The following is a 14,922-nucleotide window of genomic DNA, read 5'->3' on the forward strand; positions in this document are numbered from 1 at the left end:
AATAACTAGAAATCCGATAAACGGTCCTTTTAACCCCGTGGTGTCTAGCAGTTAGGCTATTATAGAAAACTTATAGAACCTTTCGGCGTAGACTATAGTGGTTAGGAATAAAAATCTTTCCTCGGAAATATAAAACTCCTTACTTATCTCGGGACTAGGGGCTAGCCCTTTATCGGTTATCGGTAGCTTTACGCTAATTTATATAAAACGGGTCTTTAGCCTATACCTTAATAATTTCTTCGTATAATATAGGCGAGTCGGGATTAGCGACCGCTCCTAGAGTAATTAATCCTAGGATAAAGTTTCTTAAAAACTCTTCCGGGGCCTTAGCTCGGTTAAAGGTAACTTCTAACTTATTAGGGGTATACTACGGCTTCTATAAGAGGCTATTAGCGGGGTTTAATAACCCGGGCCGGTATTTAATTTCGAAATTATAGGCGGTAATTTCTTTAAGCCAGCGCGCGTACTAGGTCTTTAACTTTAGCTTATCTATTAAATATTAATAATTTAGGTGGTCGGTTAGGACTAACACGGGAGTCTGGCTATAAGCAATATAGTGCCTCTAGGTACGGAACGACTTAATAATCGCTATTAATTTAGAATTAGGTATACTATAGTTTAGTTTAGGTCCCCGTAGCTTCCGGGATATAAAAGCGATAAAGCGCTATATTCTATCTTCGAGCTAACTAATAACTACGCTGATCGTAAACGCTAATATATCAGGCTTAATCCGTATTAGTAACTTAGGGCTAAAGTGCCGGAGAATAAATGCCTTTATAAATAATCTCTTTATCTTAGTGAAAGCTGCCTTTACCTCTAGACCGAAAGTAATAATCCCGGGGTTCCCCCCCTTAGTCAGGTCTATTAATAGCGTGGCTACCTTCGAGTAATTCTTAATAAATCTTCTATAGAATCCCGGTAAACCCGGTAAAAACTTAAATCTTCTTAATAGTATTAGGCTTTTCCTAGTCGCGGATGGCTTCGATATATAGAGGATCTATATAGACTTTATCGGGACTATATATAAACCCGAGGAACTCGACCTCCCGGATCTTAAATTTATACTTCTCGGGGTTAGTATAAAGGGACTATTCGCGTAGTTATTATAGGACCTGCTTTATATATACCCGGTGCTTATCTAGGTCCCGACTATAAATCAGAATATTATTAAGGTATACTATATAGATAGTGTCTATAAGGCTAGATAGGGCCTGATTAATATAGCGTTAGAAACTTACGGGAGTATTAGTAAGCCTAAACGGTATTACTAGGTATTCGAAGTATCTATATTTCGTGCGGAAAGCCGTTTTCTATTTATTACCTGCCCGGATATAGAGCCGGTAATAGGCGTTTTTTAGGTTAAGCTTAGTATAGTAGTTAGCGGTAGATAGCCTGTCTAAGATCTTATAAATTAGGGGGAGTGGGGTATAGTCCTTAACTATTACCTTATTAAGGCCGCGATAGTCGATATATAGGCGAAGCTTACCGCCTTTCTTCGGAATAAACAGAATAAGGGCTCCCGCCGGACTATTAGATAGCCTAATCTAGCCCTTAGTAAGAGCGTCCTTAATATATTACCGGAGTGCTTCGAGCTCTTATATCGCGAGGGGGTAGATTAGCCTAAACGGTGGTGTTTTCCCCTCTTCTATATTAATAGCGTGGTCCAAACGTTAATAGGCGGGTAGCCGGCCCGCTTCCTCGATATTAAATACGTTAATAAAGTCCTTATATTAGCTAGGTAAGGAGAAAGGGGTAGCGGAGGAATCTTTATCCGGGGGTTCCTTATCCGGGGGGTTATACTCCCCTTAGTCCGGGTCTTATTATAGGCTTATCTAGCCTAAATAAAGGGAGGCCTCCTCTAGCAGCTTTAGTATTAACACCTACTACGCGTCGCCTCTTACTTTTCTTATTTACCGCCGTGATATAACTAGCTCTAGGTCACCGCGTATAATAGGGTAAGTCCACGTCTTCTAGACCTAATCGATATTAGGATTAACTTAAGTTAACTAGGGTAAGCCTAGAATAATTTTAGGTCCGGACTAGTTAAGGTCTATAACGTGGAACTCGTCTCGTTAAATCTTTATACGGCCCTAATAGTTTTTCGTCTTAATAATTCTTAATACCGTTCCGTAAGTGTTTATCGTTATACCCTTAAATAGCCACCCTACCTTTAATCGGGGTCCCGTAACAACCTAGTCCGGGCCGACTAAGGACCGATCCACTATATTATTATCGGCGCCGCTATCTAAGCGCGCCGGAATAATAATCTAACCCCTGTTATTACGGAGACTAATATAGGCCTTTACGGGTTTTATAAGGGCCTTTCCCTCCTTAGGCGGGGAAGGTTCCTATTATTCTTCGACTATAACACGGCCTAATACTAGACGCGTACCGGCCACGGGCTATTTATTCGGATTCTATCTTAGGGCCTATCGCTTAATATAAGGGTTATTATAAGTGCTCGTGTAGTGGCCCCGTTACTAGTAGTTAAAATAGATGATATTCTTAATAGGTGGACGAGTAAAGGGGGAGTAAGTATTAGATTCGCCGCGTCCTAAGACTAGGTTAGGAGGGCCTTAGGGTTACGCGGTGGCCTACGGCTAGCTAGCAGGGGGTCCCGCTTATCCTTAGCGGTTACTTTAATCGTGATTATTATACTAGTATCGCTAGCTATACCGTGGTTAATACCTGCCCCCGAAACGACTCTTTAAGGGTTACGTTAGGGCTTCGGCTTTTCGGTATAAGGGTATAAGCTCTCTATATATATATAGGACTCCCTACGTAATAATATAGTCGCGGGTCGCTACGTAGACTTTAGTCAGGATTATCTAAATACGCTAAAACTCGGGTAGTTCCTCCGGTAGTTCGGATTCTAGGGTCTTTTATTTACGAATAAATTATTAAAAGGTTTTATTAGGTTTCTAAAAGGACTCCTGCTCGGATATAATCTAAATAGCGACCTCTCGTAGACGGGTATCTTAGTCGTTAACCTATTAACCGAGCCAGGCTTCTAAAGCCGGCTATAAGACCCGCGCTGATTTATTATTATACTTATAGCGGACCTTATTCTGCCACCGTTCCTTAAGATAGTAAGGTAAGCAGGAGATAACGAAGTAGTTCTTAGTAGCGTTAGTCGGAAAGCTATAAGGGTCGATTACAAAGCGCTCCTTTATCTCCTAGATAAAGGTCCGATACTTAGCCTAAGATATCCCGTCCTACTTTAGAAGAGGGTAGTTAACCTTAGCCTAATTAGTCTATATTCCGGGGCCTCTTATATACTAGTTAATAGGGACCGGGACCGTCTTTCCGCTAACAAAACGTTTAACGGCACCGCCGATTAGGTACTAGTTATTATTAAGTTAGTTTAAAGTCCGAGCTTTAAGCTTAAGTAGTTATTCGAGTTTACGCTTTTTCTCTAGTTCTTCTATATAACGCAGGCATTCTTCTAGTTACTTATAGATCAGCTAATCTCCCGGGACTCGATTATAAGGGGGCCGGGGTTCAGGGTTCCGGTTATAAGGGGGCTAAAAAGGGAGCGGCTTATAGAATATAGAGGCCGAAGAGACCGAGGGGGCTAGCGTCGAGTATATAGTTATCGGACGCTTTTCCCCGGGAGGTCCGTTATAGGCCCGGACGGGTTTATAGTTCTATTAGATATCGGATATACTATACTTAGACGATAAGTCGGGCTCCTATTACTAGCCCGAAGGTACCTTAGTAGTGTATACGGGTAGACTAGTATCCGGATAGACTTATTCGAGTTACTTAGTAGTATTAAACACCTATTCGTTAATAGGGTTAGATATCTTATCTTAACTTCTTAATAGTCCTCGCGCCCTTAGAGGGTTAAAGCGATTAATATATTAAGTAGGTGATCGCGAAGAGTAAAAAGATAATTAAGATAAAAGTATTTAGTAGTTAGGACGTGATTATATATAAGTTAAAGGTAAGGGGGTGCTAAAGAGTTAGATTAATCGCTAGCCTCCTTATTCTAAGGGCGGCTATCTATCTTTTTTATATACGCTATCTAGGTCCGGACTAGCTCGGGATCCGATTAGCCGTAATAACTACCGTCCCGTGACTTATATAATAACCCGACTCGTGCCCTGAGTCGGCCCGCGACGTGGCCACCTATGAGTTAGGCTCCTAACCGGACGCTCCGATATCTTCCGTGACTCGGCCGCTAGCCTAGACCCGTGTCATGACTTGTAGCTGCTTAGTACCGGGGAACCGGTAGTCCGGCACCTAATATAATAAGCCTCGCTTATCGGTATATATCACCGCCTCCCCCCCCTACCCCCTAGCGGGGACTCTTTTATTATAGCAGGTAGACCTATACCTATCGCGGCGCCTTTTACTATTATTATACCCGTTCTTAGCGTAACGATTACCTTTATAGGGGTAGAAGGCCTATACCGGTTTAACCGGTTTATATAGGTAGTTAAGAATATCGTGGGGGTTATAACTATTAAAGTAAAGGATATTAAGTCCTTTAAGAGAAAGAAAAAGGATAGGCAGGCTAAGGTCGCGCTATTAGCGCTATCTCCTATTATCTCTAAAAGTGTTAATAGTCGCGAGGATAGTCGTAACGACGTTAATCTTAATATCTAAACCTGGCAGCTAGGGGCGGGGCTTATCCGTCCTAACTTAATTAGCATAGACGGCTTTACTATTATATTAACCTTTATTTAATCCTTACTACCTTTTTTATAACCTTTTTTCTTTTTATAACGCTTACGGGGTCTATTATTAGTTTTAATCGGGCTATACTTCTTTTCGTAATAATCTAAGGCACTATTCTTATAGGAACTCTATTAGTTCTTATTAATCGGAAAGCTTAGAATTATCTATTATAGAAGGAAGAAAAGCTAAGCCTAAAGCTAAGCAGCTAGAACTCTGGCTATATTAAAGGCTATTACCTGATTACCCGGCTGGATATCTTTATCGGTCACGTGACCTCTATATCCATAACACCCCCCCGTAGCCAGAGCTTCGTAGTAATAAAAAGAACTGCCTAAATATCCTAAAGTCTTAAAACTGCTATAAAATCCGTTAACCTTTTTATAAGTTTTTAGAAGAGTGTTTTAATACTATAAACTAATCTATCTTCTATTACTAATTCCTTCTTTATTAGTTTATACTCTAATCCGATGCCCGACTATCTAATCTATTACGTTAATCGTGAATTATTAATTATTAATCTAAGTCTATTATCTCTTTATAACGCGCCCCGTATTACGGTCTTCACCGCTATTACCACTATCGCTATTATCGCCGTCGCTATTATCGCCGTCGCCGTTATCGCCGTCGCCGCCATCGCCGTCGCCGTTATCGCCGTCGCCGTTATCGCCGTCGCCGTCATCGTATATCGATTCCCGGAGTCTGCTAAGCCGTTTTATACTATCGGCACTCGCTACTCGTCGACTACTAATATCTCGAAGATCGCTCGCTTATACTACGGATCCTATTTAATGTTAGATATAACTATATATAAGAGAGCGGTAAGGTAAGACGTTATAATAATATCAGTATCTACTACCTTATTACTAATCTCTTAGGTGGTGGAGGCTATTTAATCCTTATTACTAAGTCCTATACTAAGGTTACCCTGTATAGGTAAACGGTAATATAGAACGGCTATTTCGTTAATATGTATATTAATTTAACCGAGTTTTTATAGTTAGGAGGTCGTAGTTCCAGGTAATAATTATCGAGTAGTTATTACCTTAGGTTAAGCCTAGTTATTCTATAAACTCTCGGTGCTTTTAGCATTAAGGAGCTTTTATAAGGCCATCTACCACTATCTTCTTTATACCCACGTATTATACGTTAAACTCGCCTTATTCAGCTTGTTATATAATCCACTTATACCTTATATCTATATAACGAGTTCTAGCCGAATTAAGGCTGTTTAGGACCCAGCTTCGCGCTCCTATACTATCTGTTATTACTAGAGAAGGTGTCTTAATCTAGGTGGTTATTACCGTGACTATCTTCGCGATCCACTAAAGGTTTAGGGCTACTAGAATAAGGTTAACGAATTCGGCTTCGGTTATACTTAACGTAATAAATAGCTATTTCTTAGATTTCTATATAATTAGGCCTCCGGCCAGGAAGATAATATACCCACCTATAGATATTCGTCTAATCATATTAGCGTGGGCGGTATCTACTACCGTATATAGACCTCTTAATAGGGCGGTTATAATCTCTCTCCCTTTATTATATATAATAGTGTAATTCGTCGTGCCCTTAATATATCTAAATAGGTGCTTTAGGGCCGTTTAGTGGTAAGCTATTAGGCCTGAATTCGCCTTATATAGCTTAGAGACTATAAAGGTGATATCCGGTCGGGCTCCATAGGCCAGATAATTCAGGCTACCTGTCTCTTAGAGATACTCCCTCTTTACCTCTTTATTATAATTTAGATCCGTTATTATATTAGCCTTAAAGCTATCAGGCAGAGGCGTTAGTATAAGGTGGTAGTCCTCTATTCTAAATCTCTCTAGGACCTTATTAGCATACTATTCCTGGTTTATCGTGATAGTCTTCTTTATTGTATTTCTTACGATACGGAACCCTAGGAATTACTTTACTTTCCTAAGGTCTTTTAATAGGCACGCGTTCGATAGTTATTATCGCACCTCTACGATAATCTCCTTAGTCCTAGCTGCTATATAAATATTATTAATATAGATTAGTAGGATAGCTCTAGTTATCTTATTAATCAGGATATATCTATCGCCGTCTAATAGTTCGAAGCCCAGGTCGTTTATATATTTCGCGATATACTGAAACCACTATAACGGGGCCTCCTATATACCGTAGAGGGCCCTCTTTAGTAGACAGACCTTTTCCGGATAGTCTGTATAGATTCCTATAGGCTGTATAACGTAGACCTTCACTCTAGGAGGGGCTTTTACTACCAGAAAGGTTATATTAAAGTCGAAGCCTTTACACTTTAGATCCTCTATCGCTATAATAGCTAGGAAGGTCCTAAGTGATACTATCTGCACGATAGCTATATATAAGTCTTATACTAACCACTCGCTATCTTATTAATTACCGTAAATAACCTATTTATTACGGGCTAACCCCGTGGAGATAATCCGGTAGAGCACCGGATCTTCCGACTAATCATAGTATGCTCCTAGTGGGTCGCCGCGATATTATATTTAGGTCGTAGGCACCTATAGAGTTTTCCCCTTTCCTTCTTTTCTCCTTAGCTTTAGATAATTCAATTATTCGGCCTCACTCTATAAATAACTCGTGACTAGCCGCTTATATATCTAAAGCTTAGCGAAACCCACACGCTACGCTAATAGAGATAGACTATTACTTCGATCCACCTCCCGGCGCTCCGTCACGCCTAGCGGGCGAGTCGCTTAAGGCTACGGAGTAGAGGAGGGAGATTATTAACCCTCTATAGACTTAAGTCGCGACCTTAACCACCTAGATCCAAGAATAACAGAACGCTATTAACTAGCTACTATAGGCGATATAAAACTAATAACGTGTAACTACGCCTCGTCTCGCTATACTATCGGAAAAGACTATATAGGGCCCTTAACCGCCTATCACTACGCCTATACCCGATATAACGCCTATTCCGAACCTTAGGACTAAAACGCTTCTATTACCCTAGAAGTTTAACGGTAAACGCTCCGAGTATATAAGCTAGTTATCCGAGATTCGCGAAAAGCTCCTACTTAATTAATATCTTTTCTAGAACGCTCGCGAGAAGTAGTATTTTATTAACGCCTACTTAGATAAAGCTCCCCGCCGCGTTATCGCCTCCTTCTAGGCCGTAGGCGGAACCGATAGTTAATATAACCCCGAAGACTTCCTTAATTACCTTAACCGTATATATAAAGACGTTAACGAATAACCCCGCGTAGCTAACGCCCTAAGAACGCTACGCTAGCGTGAAGACTAAGCGTTCGGAAGCTTTATACCCGGTTTTAAATAATAGCTCGCTATCGCCGGAGGAGGTTAATAGGATAATACTATAAAGATTATATTCCTAGAGGGAGCTCTTAGTAATCGCCTCCGCGCCGCCCTTATTACCGCGAAACTACTAAATAACTACCACGCTTAGGTAATCGAAGTGTAAAGCATCGCTTAAAGACTTAAAGCCCTCGCTATAAGGCTATGGTTCGGCTAAGCGCCACGTAATAATAATAATAATAGTCACGCTTATAATTACGACGGCGACGTGAAAATAGGAGGAGTTAATCGAATATAGACTAAGAAAAAAGAGATAAGAGAGTGCTATAACTACGGAAAGAAAGGATACCTTACTAGAAGATACCGCTTAAAGAAAAAAGACGCCGAGGATTATAAAGAGAACCGCGTAGCGAAGGTCTTAGTAGCCTCGGATAATAAGACGATCTATACGGGAGTCACGGATAACGATAAAGACTCGGAAAAAGAATAGCTTTAGTATAAAAACAGGTACTAAAGCCTATTATAAAAGAATAAAAGGATTAGAAAGAGTTTATATTATAGTCGCGTAGTAATTATTTAGCTTTTATATAAGTATAGATTAATAAAAAGTTAGTTACCGCTTTTATAGATACTAGATATAACTATTACGTAGCTATAAGTAAACGTCTTATAAAGTCCCTCCGCCTCCCGTTAGTCGATAGGACTAGAAGACCCTTCTCGGGGTTCTCCGATACTATAAGGTCTACGAGGAGTTCCGGTATCGCTATATACGATCTTAAGATCGGTGGATATATATAACGACTATTCGCTTATATAATACCAGGATTAGATTATAATATATTCCTAGGGAAACTATAGATAAAATATAACGATATTACTTATTACGCGAAGAGACGTCGCCTTTACTACGGAGTGGCCCGGATAGATATCCGGCTTTAAGGCGAGGAAGAACCCGATAATATCAGAGCTATCCGTGGAGCTTAGGTAATAACCGGGTCGGTGTTTACCGGTATTATATAGCGATTATAAAGGAGATAACGGTTCGGTAAAAAGGAACTCGCGCTCTACGCCGTTAGTATTAAGGATATCGATAAGGCCCTCCGAAGCAAGTCCCTAGTCGACCCCCGGAAGCATATCTAGAAAAGATACTATAACGATTTCTAGACCTATTCTCCGACTTATAAGTAAACCGCCTTCCCCCTTATCGACCTAGGGTTAACTATAAAGTAAACCTTATATAAGGGCCCGATAGTAAGGAGCCAGAATTACCCTAGGGCCCTCTTTATAATATATCCAGAGAGGAACTCTTAGTCCTACGGAAGACCCTTACCGACCTTATCGATAAGGGGTTTATATAAGCTAGCAGCTCCGCCGCTAAAGCTCTAGTTCTATTTATAAAGAAGCCAGGAGGAGGGTTATAATTCTATTATAATTACCGTGCCTTAAATACGATTACCTAAAGAGACCGCTATCCTCTCCTACTAATCACGGAGATACTCCGAAACCTAGAGCGAGCTAAGTGGTTCACGAAGCTCGATATAGTTACTATATTCTATAAGATCCGAATAGCCGCTAGCCACGAAGCGAAGATAGCGTTCCGAACTCGATTCGGCTTATTTAAATAGTTAGTATACCCTTTTAGACTTAGTGGCGCCCCCGTATCCTTTTAACGATATATTAATAAGATGTTATAACGCTACCTTAACGACTTTATTACCGTATATATTAACGATATCCTGATTTACTTAAGCGGGTCCCTCCGCGACCACGAGAAGAAGGTTAACCTGGTACTATAATCGCTAAGCGACGCAGGATTAACGCTTAACCTAGCGAAGTATAAGTTTAGCGTAAAGACTATAAAGTACTTAGGGTTTATAGTCACCGCTAGCCAGGGCGTTTTATACGACCCCGATAAACTAAAGGCGATCCGAGAGTAGGAAGCCCCGACCTCGGTAAAGGGAGTCCGAAGCTTCCTAGGCTTTATAAACTACTACCGTATATTCGTGGAGAACTTCGCCTATATCACGTCCGCCCTAATAAGACTAATAAAAAAGGATCGAGTATTCTCCTAGGGTCCTAACGAATAAGCGGCCTTCGAAGAGGTTAAGAAAAGGTTCTAGGAGGAACCGATCCTGCGATAATAGGTCTTAAGTAATAAGACCTTTATAGAAACCGACTATTTAGGATTCGTACTAGGAGGTGTATTGGTTTAAGAAGACGAATAAGGACGTTATTACGTAATCGCCTATTACTCGAGGCGACTTATAGGAGCCGAGTATAATTACCCTATCCACGATAAGGAGATATTAGCGATTATAAGTTATATAATATATTAAAGAGCAGAGCTCCTAAGTTATAGTTACTTTACGATCCTATCCGATTATAAGGCCCTAGAATACTTTATAATAAAAAAGATACTTAATAAAAGGCAAAGCCGATAGGCCGGCGAGCTTGCCTAGTTCGACTTCGTACTAGAATACCGTAAGGGTACCGATAACTATACCGCCGACGCTCTCTCGCGAAGAGAATAAGACGAACCGAAGGACTTCTCCGATAAACGGGAATAGGCGCGATATATATAGTTAATCCCCGAGACCTTAATTCCCCTAAAGATCCGCCTTCTTCGCGAACACCCACGAGTATTCGAAGCTAATAACGAATTATAACGGCTATAGGACGCCACGGTAAAAGAAGATAACTAGTATCGCTAAGCTATATAAGCCGTATCTAAAGGCGATCGATAGTTTTCCCCCTTATTAGGTCTCCGAGCCTAGATTACCGAATACGGGATCACCTTATAAGGACTACTAACGTTCCGAGATCGCTTATAGGTACCAGGAGCCTAAGAAGGGAGTATATTACGAACGCGAGTAATCTAATCTATACACGACTCTACGATTAGAGGTTACCCGGGGCGAGATAATATAATTACCCTCATAGCGAGACGCTTCTTCTAGCCAGGAATAAACCGAGACATACGCAGGTTTATACGTAACTATAATATTTATAACTAGAGCTATGCGTGGCGGAACGCCCGATAAGGACTCTTAAAACCACTCCCGATCCCCGAATAAATAAGGAGCGACCTATTAATAGACTTTATAACGGATCTGCCCCCCGCTAAGGAGAAGAAGTATAGATACTTATAGGTTATAACCGATCGACTTATAAAGGCTATTACCCTCGAAGCGATAGACTTTATAAAGGCGGAAGCTTATACCGAATAGTTCCTATACTATTACTTTCGGTTCCACGGTATACCTCGCTTAATCGTAAATAATAGAGGTTCTAATTAGATAAGTCGCTTTTAGCGATACTTTTATAAATTAGCTAAAATCGAATAACGATTAAGTATTATATATCACCCCTAGACCGATAGAGCCACCGAATAAGTAAACTAAGAAGTATAGGCGTACCTCCGAGCCTTTATCTGCTATATATAAGATAATTAGGACCGGTTACTGCCCGCCGCCTAACTAGCGTTAAATAACCGAGAGAGCTCTACTACTAAGATAAGCCCGTTCTTCTTTAAATACGGATACTATATCGACCCGATCCAGATCTATAAGGAACTAAGCAGCGACGCTTAGGAGTTTATAGCCTATAACCTGCTTCGCCGTCTCTAAGAAGCTATAGAGTTCGCCTAAGCCTTAATAGCGGCCACGTAGCTATAATAGGAAGAGTTAGCGAATAAGCGCCGTATCCCCGCTAAACGCCTTTATAAAGGCGACCTTATATAGCTCTCGCTTATAAACTACTCTACCCTAAAACTATCACGTAAGTTAAGCTAGCTATACTAGAAGTATAGGGTTACTAAGGTTATTAACCCGCACGTTATAAAACTAAACGTGCCTTTAAACGTATACCCGAGGTTTTATATAGACCTCCTACGATATATAAGTAAAGACCCGCTTCCTAGTTAAATTCTATACGACCCTTAACCCGGACTAATTCGTGACGGCCTCGAAGAAAACGAATAGACGGTAAAGGAAATCTTATACGCTAGGAATAAGAGGGTAGGCAGAGGCGTAAAGAGAGAGGCGTTAGTAAAGTAGGAAGGATACGCCTAGATATCTTAGGAACTAACAGAGTCCCTATAAGAATTAACCGCCCTAGACCACTATAAAAAGAAGTATAGCCTAATTAAAGTTAATAACGGACTACGCGAACGGTATAAGAAGAAGAAGAGTTATAGGAAAGGCAGTAAGGGTTAAGTAAAGGTTAGGATAATAGTAAAGCTATCCACGTTAATTAAGTCGGGGCGGATAAGCCCCGCCCCTAGTTATCGGGTTTAGGTATTAAGATTAACGTTGTTATAAGTATCCTTATAACCGTTAACGCTTTTAGCGATAACAGGAGACGATATAGACACTATAACCTCGGCCTGCCTATCCTTCTTCTTTCCCTTAAAGGACTTAACGTCCTCTACCTTAATACGAATAACCCCCACGACGTTCTCGACTACCTATAAAAACCGGTTAAGCCGGCGTAGGCCTTCCACCCCTATAAAGGTGATCGTTACGCTAGGAATAGGCGTAATAATAATAGGAGGCGCCGTGATAGGTATAGGTCCACCTACTATGACGTGGGAGTCCCCGCGGGGGGGGGAGGCGGTGGCTTATACTAATAAGTAAGGCTTACCGGTACCCGAGTCGATAGGCGTTAAGATAGGCTCGTCCTCCTATAAAGTGCTAGAGGTCTCTTTCGAAACCCCGGACGCCTTCTAGAAGGCTAAATAAGCCGCTATAAGCGCCTCTATCGCCTTAGGGCTATAAAAAGGGTCGTCGTTAACCACCTTCGCCGCCTCTAGGAATACTACCGATAGACTAATTATCCTAGGCGGAGGAGGAACGCACCTATAACCGCCCTTTAAGTAATTATAGCACTTAGGATCGGGTATCCTCGCTCCGGGTCCCGACTAGTCGCGGTAGCGCCGCTTATCCTAGCCGTTTATAATAGCCTTCACGTAAAAGTAGTAGAAGACCGAACGGGTCCCTTTAGGAGGATATTTTATTTTATAAGCGCGCTTCGCGGGGCTTTTAACCACTATAGAAGCTTCGCCCGCGGAACGCTTACCCTTAGCCTTAGCGGCTCGGGCTGGCTAGGCGCGGCGGTCTATAGCTAAGGCAGGAGAAGTGATCTCCTTACTAGCCGGGGCGGGAGCAGGTGCCTCCTCGCCGGTATTATTATTATTATTATTATTAGCCCCCTATATTATATATATAAGTCAGTAAACGTCGCGCGAAGCCCTTAGGAAGAATAGGAAACGTACCTTAAGGGCCGGAGATAATCCTAAAAACTTAAATATCTTCTAAAGAGAGAGATAAGGGGTTAGAATAATAAAACGGCGTGTAAAAGGGTAGTAGGCGATAGAAAACGTACTGCTAGTAGTAAAGGATATTATTAAAGAAGAGAAGAAAAAATAAGATAACGGAGGTAACGGTAAAGTTAGTATTATTAATAAACAAGTCACACAGTTAAGGAAGGTACGCCTATTAGTTCCTTATATAAAAGGAATAATCCTACGACCCGTCTATAAATAATAATAATAGCTGTATATAACACGTTAATTAATCGCATAACTATAAAGGCCTACCTCGAGCGCTTTTTAATAAATAAAGAGGTTATTCGGGATTAAAAAGCCACTAAGGGTCGTTATATAATTAATAAAGAGGCGTTATTCGATTAAATAATAACGCTCCGCGAACCTATACCGAAGACTAACGACTCACTAAGGGGGGAGGGGGGTAATATTACGGGCTAACCCCGTGAAGATAATCCGGTAAAGCACCGGATCTTCCGACTAATCATAGTATGCTCCTAGTAGGTCGCCATAATATCATATTTAGGTCGTAGGCACCTATAGAGTTTTCCCCTTTCCTTCTTTTCTCCTTAGCTTTAGATAATTCAATTATTCGGCCTCACTCTATAAACAACTCGTGACCAGCCGCTCACAATTATGCTCTATGCCTCTAAAAGACTCCTTCTTTATTATATTTATCGTTAAACACCCACTATCCCGGCAGGACTCTGACTCTATTAGGCCTATCTATAAGGTCCCATACCTCGTGATCGATAAGTGCTTTTACTTATTATTCTATTACTGGTTTATATATAGTATCGAAGTTCTCTAGGCGTTTAGCTACACAGTAGTTTTTCGGCTAGGGATTACGTTTTATTATAGTTATCACTTCTTTAACGCTAAAGTAGATTATCGTCTCTTCTTAATCTAAGGAATCCAGGGATATTAGTTAGGTTACCTTGTTAATATAAGGCTCTAGTGTATTATAGGTTTTATACCCCCCCGCTGGAGTAGAATTAGGAGTATAGGCAGAGGTAGAAGCAGGGGCAGGGGTAGTCGCCTTAACCTCTATCTTAACCTCTCTTATAATATCGATAATAATATCTCTATTAATAAGCACTGCTTCGTAGTCTAGTTAGGGTTCTTATAGTTATTCTTATTAATATATCCCTTTTATAAAGCTAATGTCTCTTACGCGAAGGACCCTCTTAAGCTCCGGAACCGAGATACTATAGATATAGCCGTGAATAGAGTCGTATCTAATAAGCCTTCCTTTCCAGGCTTAAAGTTATATCTTTACTGCTTTCGCCGGTTTTAAGTAGCCCTTTTTATAAGCGTAGGCGATATATCTATATATCCTTAGGTAGTTAATATAGGGTCGCTATTATTCCTCTAGACATTTTAGTGCTTTTACTAGTTTCTTATCGGGGCTTAGTCATAGATAGACACCTCCCTTGGATAGTAGGAGGTTTAGTATCTCCGCCGCTATTTTAAGGGCAAAGGCCTATAGGTGCTCTGGCAGATTATTATCGATAATAAAGGTCCTCGCTATCTCTATCATAATACCTCCGGCTCTCTTACCTTTTCCATTTTAAGCTAGTATATTCGCTGCAGTAAAGAAGATAATAACGCCCTTACTTTTAAGGTGTTAACGCAGTTCCTTATTATCGAAT

At 40.9% G+C, this 14,922-nt stretch overlaps 1 protein-coding gene across 1 annotated transcript; it reads right to left on the reverse strand.

Moving 5' to 3' along the window:
• Positions 1–6,089: 6,089 nt before the first annotated feature.
• Positions 6,090–6,281, reverse strand: ACRALDRAFT_2114102 (uncharacterized protein; the record flags this gene model as incomplete). Its single annotated transcript, XM_071023663.1, has 1 exon — positions 6,090–6,281. A coding segment is annotated over one exon (192 nt), but the record flags the coding sequence as incomplete, so codon positions are not given.
• Positions 6,282–14,922: the final 8,641 nt, after the last annotated feature.

Source organism: Sodiomyces alcalophilus, assembly GCF_042370955.1.
Source record: "Sodiomyces alcalophilus JCM 7366 unplaced genomic scaffold ACRALscaffold_10, whole genome shotgun sequence".
Classification (NCBI taxonomy): domain Eukaryota; kingdom Fungi; phylum Ascomycota; class Sordariomycetes; order Glomerellales; family Plectosphaerellaceae; genus Sodiomyces; species Sodiomyces alcalophilus.